Source organism: Penicillium waksmanii (genome assembly GCF_028829765.1).
Source record: "Penicillium waksmanii strain IBT 27052 chromosome Unknown utg000007l:1.0-4314555.0:1.0-4317578.0, whole genome shotgun sequence".
Lineage (NCBI taxonomy): Eukaryota > Fungi > Ascomycota > Eurotiomycetes > Eurotiales > Aspergillaceae > Penicillium > Penicillium waksmanii.
Genome location: NW_026643253.1, coordinates 2,130,585 through 2,152,925, shown reverse-complemented (window position 1 = coordinate 2,152,925; position 22,341 = coordinate 2,130,585). Strand labels below are relative to the sequence as shown.

At 49.5% G+C, this 22,341-nt stretch overlaps 8 protein-coding genes across 8 annotated transcripts; 4 read left to right on the top strand and 4 right to left on the bottom strand.

Annotated features, from left to right (window-relative positions):
- Positions 1–437: 437 nt before the first annotated feature.
- On the bottom strand, positions 438–3,008 carry hxB (putative molybdenum cofactor sulfurase protein (HxB); the record flags this gene model as incomplete). Its single annotated transcript, XM_057266848.1, has 2 exons — positions 438–2,848; positions 2,909–3,008. 2 exons carry the CDS (start codon positions 3,006–3,008, stop codon positions 438–440), a joined length of 2,511 nt encoding a protein of 836 aa, XP_057121049.1.
- Positions 3,009–5,175: 2,167 nt separating this feature from the next.
- N7481_007628 (mitochondrial 54S ribosomal protein mL59) lies at positions 5,176–5,848 on the bottom strand (the record flags this gene model as incomplete). Its single annotated transcript, XM_057266847.1, has 2 exons — positions 5,176–5,217; positions 5,294–5,848. 2 exons carry the CDS (start codon positions 5,846–5,848, stop codon positions 5,176–5,178), a joined length of 597 nt encoding a protein of 198 aa, XP_057121048.1.
- Positions 5,849–6,150: 302 nt separating this feature from the next.
- N7481_007627 (putative mRNA splicing protein (Prp39)) lies at positions 6,151–8,604 on the top strand (the record flags this gene model as incomplete). The annotated part of the gene is made up of 6 exons (XM_057266846.1): positions 6,151–6,219; positions 6,315–6,378; positions 6,410–6,531; positions 6,640–6,743; positions 7,199–7,389; positions 7,442–8,604. 6 exons carry the CDS (start codon positions 6,151–6,153, stop codon positions 8,602–8,604), a joined length of 1,713 nt encoding a protein of 570 aa, XP_057121047.1.
- A 669-nt stretch (positions 8,605–9,273) lies between these two features.
- Positions 9,274–11,833, top strand: prp28 (mRNA splicing protein PRP28; the record flags this gene model as incomplete). Its single annotated transcript, XM_057266845.1, has 5 exons — positions 9,274–9,480; positions 9,531–9,563; positions 9,644–10,985; positions 11,089–11,602; positions 11,680–11,833. 5 exons carry the CDS (start codon positions 9,274–9,276, stop codon positions 11,831–11,833), a joined length of 2,250 nt encoding a protein of 749 aa, XP_057121046.1.
- A 2,344-nt stretch (positions 11,834–14,177) lies between these two features.
- On the top strand, positions 14,178–14,996 carry N7481_007625 (uncharacterized protein; the record flags this gene model as incomplete). The annotated part of the gene is made up of 1 exon (XM_057266844.1): positions 14,178–14,996. The coding sequence occupies one exon, from the start codon at positions 14,178–14,180 to the stop codon at positions 14,994–14,996; it is 819 nt and encodes a 272-aa protein (XP_057121045.1).
- A 1,378-nt stretch (positions 14,997–16,374) lies between these two features.
- On the top strand, positions 16,375–18,267 carry N7481_007624 (alpha/beta hydrolase; the record flags this gene model as incomplete). The annotated part of the gene is made up of 1 exon (XM_057266843.1): positions 16,375–18,267. The coding sequence occupies one exon, from the start codon at positions 16,375–16,377 to the stop codon at positions 18,265–18,267; it is 1,893 nt and encodes a 630-aa protein (XP_057121044.1).
- A 547-nt stretch (positions 18,268–18,814) lies between these two features.
- On the bottom strand, positions 18,815–19,270 carry N7481_007623 (uncharacterized protein; the record flags this gene model as incomplete). The annotated part of the gene is made up of 1 exon (XM_057266842.1): positions 18,815–19,270. One exon carries the CDS (start codon positions 19,268–19,270, stop codon positions 18,815–18,817), a length of 456 nt encoding a protein of 151 aa, XP_057121043.1.
- Positions 19,271–19,926: 656 nt separating this feature from the next.
- Positions 19,927–21,342, bottom strand: N7481_007622 (alpha/beta hydrolase family protein; the record flags this gene model as incomplete). The annotated part of the gene is made up of 2 exons (XM_057266841.1): positions 19,927–21,216; positions 21,292–21,342. The coding sequence occupies 2 exons, from the start codon at positions 21,340–21,342 to the stop codon at positions 19,927–19,929; spliced, it is 1,341 nt and encodes a 446-aa protein (XP_057121042.1).
- Positions 21,343–22,341: the final 999 nt, after the last annotated feature.

Below are 22,341 nucleotides of genomic sequence, written 5' to 3'. Positions count from 1 at the left end.
TGGAGCGTGAGTTGTCCAAATACAACGAGAGACCTGATGAATCTTCCAATGAACGGAAATCACAACCAGGTCATTATGTGAACAGTTCTCGATGTTTTAGTCGCGTGTGGGGTTACAAAGATAATTATGAAAAATCAAATAAATTATTGTTCAAAGCTTTTCCACTTTATCCAGGTACATTGTGATAATTCAGGGTATCAGAATTGACATGAATAGAAAAGAAATTGAATTGAAACACGCGAAGGTGAATCCCGAAAGGAACAAACAAATGTAGAAAACTCGAAGACTACACATTAAACACAACCCATAAACATGTCGAGGACGCCTGAAACAAAGGGCACTGTGAGCCCATGAAAATCCACTCCGTGACTTACAAACATGAACATGAACATAAACCTATTAACTCCATCTGCTTCCAGAACGGGGGTATCACAAATCTACATGAAAGTTGGCGTAACAACATCACCCACCATGACCGTGCGGCGATCAAGTGGTTCAAACTCAAGTTCGTCGACTTCCGCTCGGGAGAGAGCGGCATAGCGACCGAACTGGATCTTACCATCGATGTTTCTGGTCTTTGCCAGGGTAGAGAATGGCTCGGAGCGTCGCAGTCCAGTAAACTGGTCGATGCAAACCATCTGACAACGCTGGCATCCCTCGAGAACATCGATACGAAGTTCATCGGGCCCGATGCGTAGGCCAGACCAGTGGTCTTCGGCATAAGGCTGTTCTGCGTCACCGATACGAGTAAGTCGCTCAGCGACAACTATGTTGCCGCGGAACACATCGGCCGCTACGGCTTTGCCGGCGCCTGAGCCTTGTTTGGAGTTCGCTTTGATTGTCTCATTAAGACGATTCACAGATGAACGGGAAACAACAAGGATAGGCATCTCGTTGGATAGCGTCAAGGGTTTGCCTTGCTGGCGAGTCTGTTCAACGACAGGTGGTGGGAGGTCAGGGGGGAAGGATCCGGGCATGAGCAACTTCCGGAACTTGCTCTTCCACGCACCAGAGAGGCGGGGTGGACGTGAGAATCTGGTGGCAGATTGGGAAGGGAAGCGCGCAAGCGTGCACGGGACGCCCAGGAAATCGGAGAAAAAGGCTGAAACAACCGGTGATGCGTATGCATGTAGCGAGATTTGGTCGCCGCATACCATGGTCGCCTTTTTGCGACCGGAATTTTGACATAGCGAAGTTGAGATGAGACTGGTTTCTTCCCAGCCAAGTGAAATTTCGAGGGTCATTTGTTCAGTGGATTCACCACAGGTAAGTCGCAAAATGCCGCGGTCGAGATCAATCGAGGGGCGGATGAGAGCCATGCGAGGATACCTTTTCTGGCTGAGAGCAGCACCTGTTCCTTGGTGGATGAGACACCACTCGCGGTCCCATGCTAGACCTTCTTTCTTGACTTCCCAACGTTTGCCCTCAGGGATTTTGAAAGCACCACAACTCTTAATTGGGAATACCGAAAGGCTTTCGATGTACCAGTGACGGTCGAAGACATCGCCTTCTTCCAAGGGTGGGGTGAGTGCGACGATAGGGGGAACCTTCTCCACGTAGAACTCTTCGACGAAGTCAGCGACGGAGTCGATGTCCTTCATATTTGTCATTGCACCAAAGCTAACTCGGCAGACACCAGTAGGTCGACCGCCCATAACGTCATGAGCATCACCACATCGCACACCGCTCGAGTAGGCATGGCGCATCTCTGCCGATGTCCATCCGAGAGAGCATGCGGCGCCTCCAGGGTTGCACACCGTTCCGGTTCGCATCTGGATATTTTGGACTGTAGCCAATTTCTCCACCTCGGATTTTGGAACCCATTCACCCTGACTATTGCGAAGGTTGAAGGCAAGAATGGGACCTTGGCTCTTTGGGTCGCCATAAACGGAGTTTGCATGGTAGATCTCGCAGACTTTCGTCTCGTTCCAGTGTTTCAGAGCGGACAGTCTATCGTAGAGCTGTTTTGCCAGGAATGCCGTGTGATATGAGATGTTGGCCATGGAGCCATAGAGTCTTTCGTGTGTGTTTATGGCGGCATCGAGAGCAATAATGCTGTGGAATGGCAGAGTGCCATCCTCGAGTCGCGCGTGAAGAGAAGACTCCTTCTTTGCATGCCACTGGCTACCAGATGCCAAGACCATTTCCACAGTACCTCCACCGAAGTATCGGCGTCGGTCAAACAAATGGCTAACACTTTTCTTCACAATCAGGGCACCCAAGTCAGGGAATCCGAAAATCTTGTAGAAGCTCAGTGCGGTGAAGTCTGGGGCAACAGAACCTATGTCCAGCGGGGAGGTCGAAACCATTGAGGCCGCATCGAGCAAAGTAAACACATTGCCACCATTAGAAGCGGCTCGGATTTCCTTGCACCAGCGTAGAGGGAGACGTCGGCCGTTCAAGTTGGACTGGCCCGGAAAGGCGAACAGTCTGGGTGCCTTTGTTGGGTTCGAGGCTATCTCAGGGATCCATTTGTCGACGTCGGCATCACTCATAAAGCATTGATGGTTCAACTCTGCAAGTTCACGAACTCCGATGAGACTCGTGTGAGCATCAATGTGGTAACCATACCAAAAGCCCCGGTGATCAGCGTCACGGAGACTGTCGGCGACGACCTTGATGGCGGCCGTTGCATTAGCCACGAAGACCAGATCAAATTCATCCGGATCAGCGTTGAAAAAGCGTAGAACCCTCAGTCGAATATCATCAGTTCGGGTGGTAGAAAGCTGGGAGGAGAGAGACACGGAATGTGGGTTTCCAAAGAGGCCGGACATCATATCCTTGGAGAACTCTTCGATCGTGGACTTCGCATAGAGCGTCGTGCCAGCATGATCGGCGTAAGTTGTTTCTGGGACGATTGAAATGTATTAGTAAGTTCACTTCACGTAGCAGTCAGTGATTTTCATACTGTCAAGGTGGGGATATTCCTGCTCGCGAATCTTGTCCACGTCGTCTGAATAGCCATAGCTATATCCGATGGGACGACTTTCTGGAGTAGGAGTAGCCATGATGTGAAATGGAAATCAGATATGCACAGCCTGCATGAACGAGCGGCAAGGACAGGTTCCTTGGAGTTTGTTAGAGTTTCTGTCTCGCTGCACGTCAATGATTGTCGACAGCCACGTGGTAGATCGTCGAGTGCTCATGCACCTTAGTCAAAGATGACTTGGGTACTAACAAAACAGAGTTGTCAGAGTTGGTTCAAACGAGGTCAATCACTCTCTGCGTGTCTGTAGGAACTAAAGCAGTGTTCACATCGTTCACGGATGTAAAGACGAGGATTGAAAATTGGTTTACAGAGAGGGGGACAAGGGCAGTTGATAAGGCGGATATGCAAGTATAAAGGGATCGGAGCTTACCGAGAGGTGGAAGTGGAATGGGGCCAGAAGTGGATCTTGTCCGCGCCAAGTGAACAACACATCCCTGAAGGGGACCTTGATTTTGTAATTCTGACAGTCCGAGAGTCCGAGGATCAAGTCCGAATGACAGAGGCAAAAGTGAAAGTGAAAGTGAAAGTCATGAAAGTAAGGAAGAGTAACTCTGCTGTTTGTGTTTGGCCTGTGGCGGGTCACATGACACACTCTTGCGGGGATGCGGGCGAGTGCGGATTTCTCGGGGTCTTTGACACTGACACTTTGACAACCTTGGAAGCCACTGCTCAATTGTGCGGAGAACCTTTGGAAGAAGTCATTCAAACTTCCGAGAGCAAGGGACCTTCCCACCGTCATTGACATGGATCAATATACCCAGTACATAACCGAGCTCGCTTCATAAATATACATACTACCCCCACCTATCAAAGCCCGCCCCCACTCTCACCCGCAGGTACTACCGCATATCCATTCCAATATCATCCTATATCACAATCTTCTACCCAGTACTAGTACATGGTACTACTAGCTGACGAATCTTTAAGGTGCCAGGTGGCGCCTCGGTGGATTCCCAACATCTGCACCGAATGCAGGAGGGCTAGCCGACTCAAGGGCCTAAGAGTCCGTCAGGGCATACCGCGTCAACTTACCCTGTAAGCTTCAAGGCTGTTCGTATTCCGGGTGCATAAAATTAGGTACTAGTAGTGCAGACCGTTAGAGATTACCTAAGAATATGAAGAGCGGGCAGTGTTTATTTATTTAGGATTTGGGTAGTATACCTACTAGGTACGGTAAGCCGTCGTAGTACTCTATTCATCACTACCCGAAGATGAATCTTAGGTCTAAAACAGCCCTGGAGCCTTGTTAAGTTTCCACTAACTAATCTTTGTACTATAAATAAAAGCTAAAAAAAAACTATGGATATAACATATGGAATGCTCCATGCTAATCCAGTGGAAGATGCCTAGGCGTTACACTATCCAGGCTTGGCATCAATAATTCCTACTGTCAGAGAACTTTGGAATGATCATTGGTATACACTGGGCCTATAGACTGGGAGATGGCAGGCAATAAGCTAGCTACTAGGAATAAGCAAAGTGCGATTTGATGCATTAAATTGCCGCAGGAACAAAAGTATTGTTCAGTAGTGCCTCGTTAAATACTGGCCAGATATAGAACATCGAGTCCACTTGCATTCAGCCCCGTTGGCCAGGCACTACTACCTAGCCACCGTAACTGTACTGGTACTGGTACAGTGGTGTTGCAAAGTTTGAAACCCTTGATCTCTGCCTTCCCAGTAGCTACCTAAGATGGAATAGATTGGCCAATCCATTCTATCTTAGGTAGCTACTTGTAGTAACCCACGGAGGCATGCACATGGCTGCCAACCCTGCCAATGCCATGAAGGTAATATGGCCTACGAAGGACCCGGAATTTGATGTCTCGATGAGGGTCTCTTCGAAGGTTGCACCCACTCAGCCGCACCACTTTAATAGTCTCTGTGATATCGGATTTTGATTCAGATTACTGCGGTAATATGCACACAGAAATCATCCGCGAGGGAAAGCCTCTGCGGGAAAGGGGAAGCATGATGGACCACATGCCCAGTCGCTTTATATAGTACAGGTAATATGATCAGACAAGAAGAAAGAAAAGAAAAGAAGAGAGAACTCCATCCCAAACCCCTGCAAATGATTTCATACAGATGCGTCTGCCGAGGATTGCCAAAACGAGATGGGCAGCGTGGGTGAATGTCGACAGGCGAGAGCGAAGAACAAACATGAACACAACGTGTTCATCTGGTTTACCGCTTGGGCCATTGTCTCCAGCCACGACCGTGACCGCGCTATAGATCGAATTAGTGCATGTTCCTCCTCTCGGACAAGGGTTCTCGGCTCAGCTGAACTGGAAGTCAAACGTACCTGCTTCCACAAACGGATCATCTCCGGCATCTCGGTCATCGCCTTGCGACGATCCTCGAGACGTGCCTCCATCGTACGCTCCCACTTGTGACCCTTGACCTTCTGGCCAATACCGGTACCCTTGATACGCAGACCTCGCTCAGCCAGGCGGGCCTCCTTGTACTCGGTTGACTTGGTGCTGGGAGGAAGAAGAGGCTCGACATTGTATTTGATTGCCAGTTTCACGAGGTCGGCCTGTTGTCGCAGTCCGTAGCGCGGTCCGATCCACTTTCCAGTGGTGAAGATCTTCCGGGGCAGGAAGGGGTTCTGGTTGCTGGGGTCATTGTGCAGAAGAGCACGAGAGAAGGAAAAGGCCTCGCGGTCTTCTTTGTGAGCTCCCTTGGCATCACGGTCGGGAGTGTATGGAGATGGCAGGTTCTGTTCGGCGGATGCTTCGCCCTCCGGGGCTGTCGGGCGCGGTGCGACCAGGGAAGAGTAGACCTGGGGTGGATAGCGGGCGAAGAAATTGCGTAGACGCAGGGGCAGCTTGCCCACAGACTCTGTAAGAGACGCCATGGCGAGCGTGTGTAATTGAGAATGGCCGGGGGTAGCTAAACTGCGGACTTTCGGGGGAGTCTTTCACTCTTCCACGCTGTTGACGGAACAAAAGTTGCGGCCCACGCTAGTCCCAATTGGGGGTTCATTCTGCCAGAGGCGGTGACGGCGTGAAAAGCGGAAAAGAAAGAAGCGGCTGGTTTCAGCCTCCTCCCTTTCACCATCCATTGTTACCATAACTGCAACACTTAGCGACATATCTCTTACATATTTGGATAGTACTATTTCTTTTCTGCGCATATCAGTGTCTCATTGCGCCCGTCATGGCGGACTACAACTACGGCGGTTCGGAGGAGGAGAATGCGGAGCTGAGAAAGCTGGAGGTTGAGTTGGTATGTCGGAACTGATGCTCTCATGCGCGCGCCGGCTTGGATCGCAACATTCTCGCTCTGCTACTATCTCTGTCGCTAACTTTTGATTATGATAGCTGGATGATCCCGACAACTTTGAGACTTGGGAGAAGGTTGTCCGCGGCGCCGAGGCCCTCGAGGGTGGCATCAACCGCAATTCAAACCCCCCAAGCTATCACCACCGTTCGCACCAACTACGATCGCTTTCTCGCAAAGTTTCCTCTCCTCTTTGGCTACTGGAAGAAGTATGCCGATCTGGAGTTCTCCATAACCGGCACCGAAGCCGCAGAGATGGTACGGAAACGCCCAGCCCCCGCAGACACGATACAATATCCCCCATTGAATTGTTTCGATGCCACTTTCACTTGGGCCTCCAAATCTGACAAACATGTATCATTTTAGGTTTACGAACGCGGAATCGCCAGTATCTCCCCCTCTGTAGATCTCTGGACCAACTACTGCGGTTTCAAGGCCGAAACCTCCCATGACGCCGACATTATCCGAGAGTAAGTCGATACGTGGTTTCCTTCCCTTACCTTTCCCTGTAACCGTGACCGACACAGCTCGCGAAAGCCCCTGTTGTTCCGATGTTGTTTGAGGCTTGGATATGCGGTGGTTCAGATGTTCCATTGATGATGGGTGAGAAAACCATCGCCTTCCCACCCTGAATCAAGCGGAGTTTACTTCTCACCCGGCTCATCCAGGCTGCTTTCCTTCTCCACCTCACAGGCATGATTTGCCTCTTGCCCGGACACCCCATGGAACGGTCTCGCTCGAAAGGCTCTTCCCTCTTAATCCTGCGCACGAAAACCCTGGCTACCTTCCCCCTTTTGGGTCTGTCTCAATGACAGCATGAGCCATGTTTGACACATAACTTTCTCCTACCACCCCTTTTCCATTCCTCCCATCCCACCCCACTCCAAGCTTCAATATGTGTAGTGTGCTAACCAAGCTGAAATAGCCTCTTTGAGCGTGGTGCCAATTGTGTTGGTCTTGATTTCCTTGCGCATCCGTTCTGGGACAAGTACATTGAATACGAAGAGCGAGTCGAGGCACAGGACAAGATTTTCGCCATTTTGAGTCGTATCATTCATATCCCCATGCATCAGTATGCGCGATACTTTGAGCGGTATCGCCAGCTAGCACAAACCCGTCCCTTTGGCGGAGCTTGCCCCTGCAGACATCATGTCTCAGTTTCGAACAGAAATCGAGGCAGCTTCATCCGAAGTTCCTCCTGGTGCAAAGGCCGAGGCTGAGATCGAGCGTGATCTGCGATTGCGTATCGATAACTATCACCTGGAAGTTTTTGCCAAGACTCAAGATGAAACAACCAAACGCTGGACTTACGAGTCGGAAATCAAGCGTCCCTACTTCCACGTTACTGAACTGGACGAAAGCCAACTGGCTAATTGGTCGAAGTATCTTGACTTTGAAGAGAGCGAAGGCTCTTACTCTCGCATCCAGTTCTTATACGAGCGCTGCCTGGTCACTTGCGCTCACTACGATGAGTTCTGGCTCCGGTACGCCCGTTGGATGACTGCTCAGTCCGGCAAGGAAGAGGAGGCGCGCATTGTTTACCAACGCGCTAGCTGTCTCTATGTTCCAATTGCGAATCCAACCATCCGGCTCCACTATGCCTACTTCGAGGAGATGTCTGGTCGGACAGATGTCGCCAAGGATATTCACTATGCAATCTTGATGAACCTGCCTAGTCACGTCGAGACCGTCATCTCACTCGCAAATCTCTGCCGTCGCCACGGTGGCCTAGATTCCGCGATCGAGGTCTACAAGACCCAACTGGATTCCCCTGAGGTTGACATGTCGGCCAAGGCCGCTCTTGTCGCGGAATGGGCTCGGCTCTTGTGGAAGATCAAGGGTGCTCCCGATGATGCCCGTAAGGTCTTCCAAGAGAACCAGCAGTATTACCTCGACAGCCGTGCGTTCTGGACCTCTTATCTCATGTTCGAGATTGAGCAGCCGACTAGCGCTGAGGCTGAGTCGGTTCAGTACGACCGTATCAAGCAAGTCGTTTCTGACTCTCGATCCAAGAGCACACTACCTGCCGAAATCGTCAAGGAACTCGTGCAGATTTACATGGCTTACCTGCTTGAGCGTGGTATCAAGGACTCCGTCAAGGAGTACATGACTCTTGACCGTGAGATCAATGGCCCACCTTCCATCGCTTCCATCAGGACCGGCGGAACTGCCATCGCTGTGCTACCAACTCCCGCAGAAGTACTACCGGCAGTACCTGCTCCCGTTCCCGCACCCGTGATGCCCGATACTCAAGACCCCGCAGCCGCGGCGCAGGCATATGCCTATTATCAGCAACAGGGAAGCCCTGTGAATGGCGTTCCGGTCGCCTGAGGCCCTCGCCGGGCAGCGTAATATTTGTCATGTCTCCTTATGAACATTTTCTTTGCGGTGGTATCGGTCGCTCGGAGCCGCCATTCCCTTTCTTTGAGGTGTCTTCTTTCTTACTCGATTTCTCATCTACCAGGGCGGGTGAGTTTCCTTTTCTGTAGCATCATGTTTTTTGTGCCGTCCCCACCCCCTCCCCATGGCACCGTTCTTGCTTTTGCCTCCTTTCTACAGGTTTGTTTAGCGATTTTGCTATGCCGAGAGGGGCCTTGCCAACTCGGCACTCTGTCTGGCCTGCTTTTGTGATTGGGACCATTTGGGTTTCCCCAATCGTTCCGTTGTATTCTACTTCCCCTCTTGTTTGAATGATGCTAAACCAAGCAAATATATGCAAATTGCCTACCTTTCTCTCTCAATTTATCAAATAGTTGGCTTAATCCTGCTATGTAGTGTAGCAATGTATTACCACAAGTATTACTTGTAGAAAAGAAGACCAGGATACTCTGGAAGTAGTACATCTTATCTTGTTGACGTCTCCAAACTGGTCCATCATCAATCTATAGTAGCACGTGACCGCGTGACTGGTCCTTCGCGCTCCGCCGTAGAAATTCGATGCGACATCTCGCCGCTCGTCCAACCCAGTTGCCATCACATTGCTCTCATATAAGAGTTGCGATGGACTCTGTTATGACTAACGGCTCGGATGGCCCCCCTGGGCCTCCTCCAGACCCCATAGAGCGCCCCCCCAACACCTCCCCCCCCCTCCCCCCGAAGACTCGGGAGCTCCGCCGCCGCCGCCAGATGCTTCCGCGCCTCCACCTCCTCCAGATGACATTCCTCCTCCCCCGCCCGCGGAAACAAAGAAGAAAAAGCAAGGTTGGGGTGCGAAAAAGCCCTCCGCGACACCATTGAGTGTGGAGGACCTGATCCAGAAGAAGAAAGAGGCGGATGCGGCTTCTGCGAAGGTATGCGCTCTGCCATGCGACGGCATTCATTCTAACCACGAGAGAACACAGTTGCTAATTTTTACATTTTCTACCTACAGCCCAAATTCTTATCCAAAGCTCAACGAGAAAAGCTTGCGCTGGAGAAGCGAGCAAAGGAAGTAGAGGCCGAGCGACAAGCGAAGAAGGCACCTACAACTGGCGTTGATCGTAATGGATTCTCAACCGAGCCAGCTTCATCAAAACCCGAGCATAAATACCCAGAACCAAGAGATCCGAACGGAAAAGTACCCACTGGACCTCGTGCCATGCGGGGCGAGCGTCCGTCTGGACCTGGACCCTCACGAAACGGACAACAATCACGAGGGCAAGATAAGGAATCGGCGAAATCAAGGAACACGAAGGCCGACAAGCGTCTTGCGGAAGAGGACGAGGCTGACGCACAAGCGTCTCTCGTCAAGAAACAATACATGGGAGTTGACCAAACCTCCACATTCTCCGCCAAGAAGAAACGCAAGCGCACCACGGATCGCAAGTTCAATTTCGAGTGGAATATCGAGGAAGATACAAGCGGCGATTACAATCCTCTTTACCAGCACCGACATGAAGCCAACTTCTTCGGTAGAGGCCGACTGGCAGGATTCGGAGATGATGTCGCAGATGATGTCGCACGCAAGTATGCTGACGCCTTGGTAACTCGAGACCAGGAGTCGGGCAGCATGCGCGCGAAGGAGATCATGGAGATGGAACGTCGTCGTCGTGAGGAAGGTTCGCGTAGCCAGATCGATAAGCACTGGAGCGAGAAGAAGTTGGAGCTCATGCGCGAGCGCGACTGGCGTATTTTCAAAGAAGATTTCAATATCGCTACTAAGGGCGGAAGCGTCCCCAACCCGATGCGTTCTTGGGAAGAGAGTCACCTGCCAAAGCGCTTGCTGGAGCTTGTCGATCGCGTTGGTTACAAGGAGCCAACTGCGATTCAACGTGCCGCTATTCCCATCGCAATGCAGTCGCGAGATCTCATCGGTGTGGCCGTCACTGGTTCCGGTAAAACAGCTGCATTCCTGCTGCCACTTTTGGTATACATCTCAGAGCTACCACGGCTAGACGAGTTCGAGTGGCGCAAAAACGACGGCCCCTACGCAATTGTTCTTGCTCCCACTCGTGAATTGGCGCAACAAATTGAAATTGAAGCCAAAAAGTTCACCCAACCGCTTGGTTTCAACGTCGTCAGTATCGTCGGTGGTCACTCAATCGAAGAACAAGCATTCAGCCTCCGCGATGGCGCAGAAATCATCATCGCCACCCCGGGTCGTCTAGTCGACTGCATCGAGCGTCGCATGCTCGTCCTCAGCCAGTGCTGCTACGTCATCATGGATGAAGCAGATCGCATGATCGATCTCGGATTCGAAGAACCCGTCAACAAGATCCTGAGACGCCCTCCCCGTAACGAATGAAAAGCCTGATACCGAAGAAGCCGAAAATTCGAGCGCCATGAGCCAACACATCAGCGGAAGAGACCGTTACCGCCAAACCATGATGTACACAGCCACCATGCCCGCAGCCGTTGAGCGGATCGCGCGCAAATACCTCCGTCGGCCAGCAATCATCACTATCGGTGGTATCGGTGAAGCCGTCGACACAGTCGAACAGCGCGTCGAAATGATCCCCGGCGAAGACAAGCGCAAAAAGAGACTTGCGGAAATTCTTTCCGCGGGAGACTTCCGTCCCCCAATCATCGTTTTCGTCAACATCAAGCGAAACTGTGATGCTATCGCTCGTGAAATCAAACACATGGGCTTCTCGTCTGTTACCTTGCACGGTTCTAAGACGCAGGATCAGCGTGAGGCTGCTCTTGCCTCTGTCCGTAATGGTTCGACCGATGTCCTTGTCGCTACTGATCTGGCTGGTCGTGGTATCGATGTTCCCGACGTCTCGCTTGTCGTTAACTTTAACATGGCTACCTCGATTGAGAGCTACACTCACCGTATCGGTCGTACTGGTCGTGCCGGTAAAAGTGGTGTTGCTATTACATTCCTGGGTAGCGAGGATTCAGATGTTATGTATGTTTTCCTCTTTTCCCTCGTTGCAGTTCCCTTTTGGTTTTATCTTTTGTCCGGTATGCTAATGAAAATTAAAGGTACGATCTCAAGCAAATGCTCACGAAGTCGCCCATCTCGCGCGTCCCTGAGGAATTGCGCAAACATGAGGCTGCGCAGTCTAAGCCGAATCGTGGACAGGCAAAGAAAATTGAGGATAGTTCTGGGTTTGGTGGGAAGGGTGGCTGGGCGTGATGAATTCAAGGCCTGTTTGATATACTATTGTGGAAGAATACCATCTTTATCCCATGACCACCTGGGCATTCTGTTGGTGCCATTATCACTATGGAGATGTAGCTTTCTCGTTCTAGCTTTTTCGAAGCTGCTTGATTTGTAGCGAGCTTTATGGGTTATAAGTATGACTTTGAAAATGCTCAAGATCGGTCTAGTTTTGATGCCCTACTAGTACTCGGTTCAGTCCTGTCAATGCACCGCCGGGGGCTTTGTAGGTAGTTTCCCTTCCAGTCTGTACTTTGTTTCTTCGTCGATCTCAAAATCTTCCAACGTGACATCTTTAAATTGATAATTATTGAAAATAGTAAGATAAAAAATATATAGTAGTGGGGGAATCGCTCTGGTGATGTCAGGTGACGTTGTAGGGGCCTTAGGCCTTACCTTCATGCAGTACATAAGCCCTCGACGATAGTGAACTTACCAACCACCTTTCGAATCACCAATGTTATCTTCGTTATTTCGGATGTACGCTGCAGTTATGCTAAGGGCTGGAATTCTCTGAATGCTGTTTTCTCAGTAGGGCACCGCTTTGTCTACTACTCTCCTGCACTCTGCGAGTGTGGTGGTTTTGTCCTCTTGCAATCGACCCGTCTGCCAGACAGACTGCCAGCGAGGATTCCCATCTTTCAATATATATTTCATGGTTACTAATTATGTTTTTGCTTTTTCCATCTTGGAATCTGCAGTGCTTTGGCGTCTTGTTTCTAGTGTCTTTCTCCACACAAACTATTAGGCTCTGACTACCTACTGTAAGACTTTCGTTCAACTTCAAAGGTTGTTTTGATTTCGCGAGGTCGTAGATCAATACTGAGCCTTGAATTTACTTATTGCAATTTGCACAGAAAATGTACTTTACTTATTTCATATAGTACTATCCATGGATGATAATATCATTACTCTTCGGGGGTTGCTTATGCATGTACAGTACCTAGGCATACTTATCACTTTACATCATCCCCAAGCTTGAGTTGGCGACCATTCTGCATCAATTTATTCTGCAACAGAGATGTAGTCATTGTGGGTCATCCTTTTGTGGCGCTCTCAACCTTGGAAATCTTCGGGACGGCTCGAGTACTAATATTGCAGTTATCAATAGCGGCTCGTGCCGTAAACCTTCGAGATGGGGTTTGTCACATATCGAGAGCATAAGTGATTGACTGCCCAGGTGCGGGTGACCAACCTTGGAATCTGCTTTCTGTCGTTCTTAATATATGGCAACCAAAAGGGCCTATCACATTGCTTTCAAGCATTTTAATTTTTGGTCAAAGGGGTCAAAGCCATGGACTCTTGAGTTGGAATTAGACGATTGATAGTATGAAATACGAGACTTAAGGGTAAGCAAAGGTGAAATAAACTTCTCAAGTGCACCAAACCCCTTTGAGGAACCACATCGGACGCTAAGAGATTTGACAAATAAAGAAACGCCAAGCTCACACAACTGAAAGTGCTGATATGAGAAGTGCCAGTCTACGGGGTAGCGATCATCGTGGGGGCCAGAAGTCCAGACGCTGTAGCAAATCAGAACCCCTTGCAAGTTACACAAATAGCGTGTCCAGGCATAAACTGCTAGACCTATCTGGGAAAAGGAGATGCAGCACCAATCAAGGCGTTCAATTCTGGGGCAAATGTGCAGATCATCGCAATTACGGTGTACAGCGGACCTTCTGATAGGCATCTGGACCGCAATTATGCTGCCAGCGTGCCAAGAAGCCTTGTTCGCGCCAAGAGTGTTGGGCCCCCCGTTCTTGGGGGCTGAAAGCCAAGTCGTTTTCTAAATTGGTCCGGGGCGGGCTGTTATTAAAACACTGAGCGAAGCCCGCACGGCTTCTGACGCGGGCTTTTCTCTTCGCCTACCTATAGCGGTCTGCGGATCATAATACACCACGATGGATTTTTGGAAAAGAGAAGAAGCTGGTGGAGAATGTGAGCTAGTCGGGGAGGAAATGGCTACATTGGTGGGCAATGGGGTTGGTATACATCTACCAAGAATCGCGCCGATGGAATAACCTTACTGATTACGAATAGATTCTGGTAGGATTTGCGGGTCAAGCCCTCTTATCTTTGTGCCTATCGGCTTGGGTATTCTTCCTCACGAAGCATGGAAATATGGACATTACGCACCCAGAAGGCTCGATCGGGCGTGTGGTTGAACGCAAGCGCATGGAATTTGTTATGAATATTTTGATGGTCGGATCCGACTTTCAATCAACCCTGGGCATAGCCTATATGACCACTACCTTCGCGCAGGTACGAGTCCTCGATCTCCTCTTCAAAGTTCCCTATAGGATTTGCGAGCTTTGCTGACATGTCTTTTACCTTTGCGCAGGCCCATATTATGGATACCTACCACCTCCACCTCGTTTTCGACATCGCCAGCTTCGTCGGAGTATCTAACACGGCCGCGCTTGTTTGTTGGAGATATTGTCGTGCTAAGATCAGCGAACCTGACGCTAAGCGTCGTGGCCTCCGCGAGCGTGTAACATGGTTCGACAGTCGCTACCGAGCCGCTTATATCTTCGTCGCCTTATACCTCGCCCTGACAATACTGCTCGAGCTTCGCCTGAACGAATGGGCACCGAACAAGGAGCCTGGCCGTTGCTACCATTCGTACTTGGTGACGAACCCATCAGACTCACATCCAGGCTCGGATAAGCTCTATGTGGCTTTCACTAGTGCTTGGCTCATGCTTGTCGTTCTCGCTAGCATTTTTGCTGGGGTCGGTAAGAGGCGTGCGATTCTGATCCTGTCCGCGCTTCATTTTCCCCTGCACCTTTACATGGCGATTGCTCTTCGACAGGCGAATCAAGGAAAATTCGAGGGCGAGACAAATCACGAGAATGAATGGGACTTTGGCCAAACAACGGCAGTTCTACTTTTGGGGATTGCGCTTGTGGAGCTGGTCGCTAAGGGGAAAGAATACTATTATTTCGAGACTCATGTGGCTAAGCATGGAGTGCCCCCGCCTGCAGATGACAACTCGGTCCAGAAGGATGAGGAAGCCAGTGATGGAAGCTATCTTCTCGATCCTGTTCGTCAAGATGAACGAGCCCCTGAGGAGAGGCAGCAAACCGCGGAAGGACGCTCTGCGACTGCAAAAAATGGATATCAGCGGGTCGAAAGCTAATGATTCTCGGCATGATAAAAGTGACGCATAATGACACCCCGCTGCAAATTACGGATAATAACTAGACCCAAGCCTAGCCGGGGGCTGATATCTCGGAAGTTCCTTCTATCTAGCCAAGGAGATATACTGAGACGGAACATGTATGACATTATTATCCACCGACAGGAACGAGAGCACCGTGACGAGGGCTTGGCATATATCATTACATTATACCTGCTATATAGTAGAGCCAAAACTGCATGGGTGTAGTACACCCATGCAGTATTAATACTAAAGGGATAGTGAAGCAATTCATTCTGAGCTTCGCCAATTATAATATTCGTTGTATCGGCCTTTAGTAGGTTGTGATATTATGACAACGGTGGTCAACTAGAGCTCTTCTGACCTTCTGAACGCTACAATACCCCATGCTCCCTCTCCAGGCCCTTTGACTCGACCTCTGAAGCCTCCTCGTCTGATCCTGGTCTCACGTGGACTCATCAGCTATTGGATCCCTCCGATACCAACAAGGGACAAATTCAACATCAAAGCTTCACTCCATTGCATTCAGATTACAACAATTTAATGTCAAATGAGAATCCCGATGCCTATTAGTCCTTTGATATATGGAGTCATCGCCCTTTCTGTTTGGAGCCCATTGTGCCTCGATCTCATCGACCAGGTGAGCACGATTCTCACCAACACCATGACAACCCTTCGTGCGCCACCCTACCTTATCTGACCTTTAAGCCACATTTAACCCTTCTCTAGTCCATCGCTTCGTTGCCAATGGAGAGACTGCGAATACTCCAATATTTTCGCGAATTTAGGGACGTTGATGCGACATATTGAAACCATGCATGTATCGCCAAATAAATACAGATGCTCTCACTGCAGAAGAAGGTTCTGTTGAAATTGGTCTTCTTTATGTTCCTCAATTTAGAACGTAATATTCCTCGGGCTTACTTCCGAGTACTCACGCAGAGAGAACCGTGGTCTGAATCTCCGACGAACAACAGTAGAAGTGTCTTCCTCCAAAGTTCTTAGTATCTCTTTTCGGCTAGTCGACTCGGATACCTTAGACCGAGACAAACATCCCAATCTGGAATTACTCATCCGATCGTTATTTGCCTATAATAAGCTCCAATGGAATTATGGGCTAGGCTATGCGCTGGAATTCGAATTGAGTTAATTGGTTCCCTAGGAAAAATCAATAATACTTATCTGACAACAATTCGGAGTTCGCGTGGAGGGCCTTCGCAGTCTCAACTCCGATAGCCAATCAGCATTGCCTGCAGGATAGCGCCAATTACCCAAGCCTCGCGCCATAATCTTTAAAATGGAGGCCTGCAGGTGCTATCTCCTTTCCCACCTCCCTCAATAAACTGAGAGCTCGGCGATGGAAAAACAGAGTCCCGTTTATCCAGCTCAGCCTGGGAAGCGGTTCAGGAAGAGTTTGATATGGCTTGTAGCGGGCGTGGGGACGATCGTCCTGATGGGGCTGGGTGGATTTCCTCCCCGCGCACATCACTGGGGCTTCCCAGGCTCCAACGTCCAGGAGAATATTGAAGTTCCAGTGCAGACTTCGCCGTATGGAACATTCCCACAAAAGGGTGACCCATTCCAGTTTATACCATGCACTGATGCCAGTCGTCCGCCTCCCCTGGATGACCCAACCCCTCAGCAATCATGGGCTGCTCTCTTCGATTCCGACCCCAAGCACTGGAGCTGGGGTAGTACAGGCCAAGGCATCTTTCTTTGTGGTTACTTGGACCTTCCACTCGACTATCATAATCCCTTGGATCTTCGCATCGTCCGGATTGCGGTGACCAAATTCCAAGTCGCTGGTCTACCGCTGGAGAATGACTCTGAGCTTTCACCCTGCGGTCGCAATGCGTACAAGAGTGAACGTACTCTCATCATCGAGCCGGGTGGCCCAGGAGGGAGTGGAAACACATTCCTTTGGGAGACCGCAGAAGAAACGACCAACCGATTTAGCGACGGGAAATTTGATGTCGTGGGCTGGGATCCACGCGGTGTCAATCTTTCCCTGCCCTCCGGAGCATGTTATCCTCAAGATGCTCACCGCGACCGTTGGTCTCTCTTATCACTCAAATATCGCGAGGAAGCTCCAAGTTCACAATTGGAGGTGCTTGATGCCATGAATAACGCAACCTTCTTCGCATGCCAACAACGGCTTGGTGATTTTGGCCGATTCGTAAGTACGGCATCGGTGGCTCGCGACCTTGACGAGATTCGAAAGGCACTCGGCGAAGAGGATGTCTCGGGCTACTTTGTCAGCTATGGCACCGGCATCGGACAGACATATGTTAGCATGTTTCCTGACCGGGCCGGTCGTCTGATTCTTGATGGTACGGAGTATGTTCGGGACCACCGTCTCTTAGGTGGATTTGGGTGGACTGCTCTCGACAATACGACAGATGCTTGGAACGACGGGTTCTTGGGCGAGTGTATCAAGGCTGGTCCAGAGAGATGTGCATTGGCGAAGCCAATTCCAGGCCAGGACGGACCGGTCATCCTCAAACAACTCCAGGATCGTATGGCCGGACTTCTCAAGTCTCTTCGAGCTCGCCCGCAATCAGCATATACAGAGATAGGTGGTCCATCTCTGATCACATACTCGGCACTTGTGGACAGGGTGCTGTATCCGGTTATGTATAGACCAATGGAATGGCCGAGGATCGCCCAAATGCTCTACGAGCTCGAGGCAGGAAATGCAACACTGGCAGCGAAGCAGCTAGATACATCGTGGAGCGATCATTCCGACAAGCCCTCATATCCCAACATCCCAGCTTCCAGTGAGCTTGAACTGCTTGTGATTTGCTCCGATGCATACGACGCGCCCCTTCCAGATGGACTGGAATGGTGGGACGAACTGTGGGAAGATATGACCACCCAGAGCTGGATCGCTGGTAATTCGCGTTTCTCTGCAGTCCTGCCTTGCCGACATTTCAATACATATTGGGATCCGCCGTCAGAGGTTTACCGCGGCGATCTCAACCATACTCTCAAGACTCCCGCCCTTCTCATCGCTTCCACGTATGACCCTGCCACCCCGCTACGCAATGGCAGACGCCTTCTGAAAGAGATGGGTCAGAACGCCCGATTGGTTGTTCATAATGCCTACGGGCATAGCTCGAGGCGAGATCCATCCGATTGTACAGACCGTCTGGCCAAGGACTATATTCTGAACGGGATTCTTCCCCATGAGCAGGAGGTTCAGTGCTATGCTAATACCAAGCCCTATTCTCAAGCTCCAGCTGATAACTAGCACCACCAAGGCCGTGCAATAAATGGGCGCTTTGGCCATTCGAATGAGGGCTTCCTGGATTCATTTACGCGCTAGCATGAAGACAATCAATATCAGAATTCAATTGCAACAGTATACTCCAGCCAAAATCACATATATTTAAGCAACTAGGCATCAGTAAAAAACAAATACTCCATGTAATTGATATTTCCATTGATCTTCCTTGAAAACATCTCGTGATTATCCTGAAAATTCCTTCAACCGGATCGCCTGTTTCTCCAGTCTCTAGCTCGATGCCGTTTCTCATGTTCACTCCTTAGCCAAATGAAACATGCGAACATGAGTTCTATACCTATCCTTCCTATTAAACATTTTCGCACAATGAGTGCATTGAAACTTGTTAGGTGATACGTGAATAGATGAGATATGACGCATTAAGGTTGCCTCGCTCCGAAATTGACCTGAGTAAATGCAACCTTGCTATTCGCAGCTATATCTGATTTTGGGTAGGTGGCTTTGGAACAGTGAGTGACAAATGTGATATATCAGAGCTTTAGGAGAAAACCTACTAGGGATTCAGTTGCTGGCTACGACCACAATGCATTTCGCCTGTCTCCTTGGCAGTGTCTTTTCCTTTTTCTTCCAACTGGTCGCTTGGATCAAAGTTGAGGGATCGTTCATGAAGCTCCGGGTGGTTAGATGTAGCTTCCTGGCCATTTAGCCACTCTGAAAGGATCGTACTGTCAAATAATTTTGGTTGTTGTATCATTGGACGAGGTGATTGGAACATCGCTGTCTTGGATCCCAGCATTTCATGATACGTCGCATGATACGTCGGAGCTATAGGATACGGAATTGGCGTCGGCAAAATTGCATTTCCATCAAAGCAGTGTGGCTGTTGTGGTAGGGTAATATTTCCATATGGGTTCTCGAGGGCTAGTTCATCAAATCTACTGGCAGCTTGCCAATATCGGTTATTGGGTTCGCGATAACCGTATAGTACATCCGAGTATCCGTTCGGCATGATGATAAATGCAATAATAAAAAGGATTTTCAAATGGATAGAAAGAGGCACAGTCTGGCTCGGTTATCGGAATTGGGTTATTATTCGAGATTAATGCGGGCCAAGTTTGATGGTTCGAATGAATATTCTAATCGAAGACCGGAAGGATGTGTGTTCTTTGTTGCAAAGGCCCCCATGCATGACGTCTTGGCGTCGCTCGAAATGGCTGCAGCGCACCGGGAAGACCGAAAGATTATCAGATGCATTGACTAGTCCCGATTGGGGACTAGTGGTAATTACGACCTTCCATGACGGCAATGAGTGGAAGCTGCGAAAGATGATATTTGGAAGAACAAAGGGTTGCGGAAAACCGGAGCCACCCTGCCACATAAAGTATCCGAGCGACGCTCAACGAGCATGCTTTGTTTCATGACTTTTAAGTTTGGTTGTGAGCTTGTGATAGCCGGTCAGACTTTGAGAGACGAGAAAGGTATTCTAGTAAATGAATTGGCATCTGAAGTTTAACTCAAATTGCATTGCTAGTACCCGACTAGGTCCGGTTGTTCAAATCGCTATCTATCTCCGCAATACTCTTCTCCGTTAACAATTATAGATTCAGAGATCTAATAAATGACCATAGTAACATTTTTCTAAAACCCAAGTCCACCTTAACAACATTAATAGACAACATTGGTAAGGTTTCTCGGCAGAGAAACATGATCCCAAGTATCACCCAACCAATCCAGTGTAACCTGAGCGAGCTGAAACTCCGCCCCAAGCTGACAATGCTCACCAGCACCAAGATCATTTTTGAAAAGATTATAAGTAGCTTTCTTTCCAATTGCTTTAGCCATAAGTTCCGGCTGTCCTGGCGCGGAGCTATCATTCTCCCCCTCGCCAATAAAAACAGGACAAGAAATGCTCTTCAGCATGGTAGAATTAAGTGTGAATTCAGGCAAGCGGCCCCACCATTCAGACGGACTGGTCGTGTTGAAACTGAACAATGACTGAGAAATCGCCCAGCGCAAGTAGGTGGCCCCAGAAGTCTCTACCTTGAGAAATTCCTCATCAAATTTCTCATAGTGCCCCTGATCATAAAGATCGGTGAGACTGTCCGGAGTTCCAGCCTTGAAGTGTCCGTAGAGGTCGTTCATGCCGTCAATCGCCAAGACGGCTTTCAGTCTATGCTCCCTCGTAGCAGCGAGTGGTGCCAGTTGACCACCAAATGAAATACCCACGAGCGCAACACGATCTAGATCGACGTCTTCACGGGTCTCGAGGTAATCCACAATGGGAGAAATGACGTTCCACCAGTCTGGTATGAAGCCGATTTTCTGCTCGCGGAGGACTGTGGGCTGACCGGGTCCCTCATAGGTGATTACATTCCAGCCACGCGCAAGGACTTCGATGGCCATCCCGTGGTATATATCCTCTTGTGAGCCGTCGTAACCCGTTCCGATGATGACAGTGGGTACTTTTTTCTTGCCTCGCTGTGCTTTGAAGAATCGAGCTGGGACGGAAAACTTCCCACTGGGAACATTGGGGCTCGAGGCTGGTAGGTTCAGGTTGATGGGAGGGAGCGACAGGAGTGCAGCTGCTTTGTTGAAGTCGGATACAGATCGTGCTCCGACTTTGTTAATTCGTAAATCGCTTTGGTTTCCGTGTAGGAAGAAGGGTGCGACTCGATAGTAGGATGAGGAGCGGAAGTAGGCCTCGCGGGCTGAGACGGGGGAGCGTGATGCGTTGATGGAAGATGCTTTGGCGTGGATACCATCGCCAAGGTACATGAACTCTCTATACCAGCTCTCAAAATCTCCGGGGATGATTTGGCTGGCAGCTCGTAGTACCTCTCCTGTTGAGGCACCACCGCCGTTACTGAGTGCCAGGACGGTCTCCAAGACGAACGCGAACTCTGTGTCGTTGCTTAGTTGGTATATGGCATTTTTGTTGTTATCAACCTGGGCGAACTAATAATTTCGAAGGTATATTATTAGCATTCGCGAAAATTTTTCAAAGTCGGAGGGTTTCCTTGTGGGAAATACCGTTGGCAGAGCGAGCTGACAGCCCAAGAGTGCGAAAGCAAGAAAGCGCATGGCGTCGAACCCGAGTATGAGGGTCCTTCTTGAGAATTATGGTTGTTCCCGGTATTATAACAAAGCAGACACTTTGTTTTCTGTGAATTTTGTATAAGATAACAACCAACTGAAGATATCGATTGATTTTATATCCTCTCGCTGGGTCAAACTTGACGTTATGAAAGGTATTTTGACTCAGCCCTGCTCATAGACGATAGCGGGGGTCGCAATGTACACCTTTTTCGGTATGCACTAAGCAGCATTCTAGGGCCGAAGTCAATATTCCTATAGTGAATCAGTACAAAATAGCACCACGACAGCAGTTCTGATGAACAACTTGAAGGATAGTGGATCCCGGCCCCCAAATAAACCCGATCAGTTTACTTTATTGGGCTTAGTGGGAGTACGAGATTAGGTGTGCAGTACGTTCCTCACAGCCCCAATTAATCCACCTAAAGGTGTTTTCAATGTTCATTTACAGTAATCTCTTCGGCTAATATCACTAGTACTACTAGTACCAATTGCTCGAACAACGGCGATGTGATAGTAGTAATTTTCGACGTGAAAGCAAGCCGACAAAGCGGTGAACTGTATTGTATTAAGGCATTCCGTATTATTTTTTCTAGAAAGCAAGTTTTCTGAGTGTAGAGGGAGAGGTGAATTCGAAAACTAGTGTACCTGGATTAAACCGTATACAGTGGCGCCGCAAAAGTTTCCAACTAGTAGCTACCTGAGATGGAAGGAATTGGCCAAATTATTCCATCTCAGGTAGCTACTAGTCTGCCATTACAAGGCGGTAAATAATGGTGGGCAATAGGCAGTTGGAAACATCGTGTCCCAGACATCTTATGGAAGACCATTCATGAGAGCAGCAAAACTGTCTGTCATGGACCCCTCAAACTAGCTGGTTATTTGTCTTGCAAGAGGAGCGGTTGAAAAACCACTCCCCAGTCGGCTGCCGTAGAGTCTAGGCATCGCTGGGAGCGACTTGCGTGAGGTGAAGAAGAAGAAGAAGAA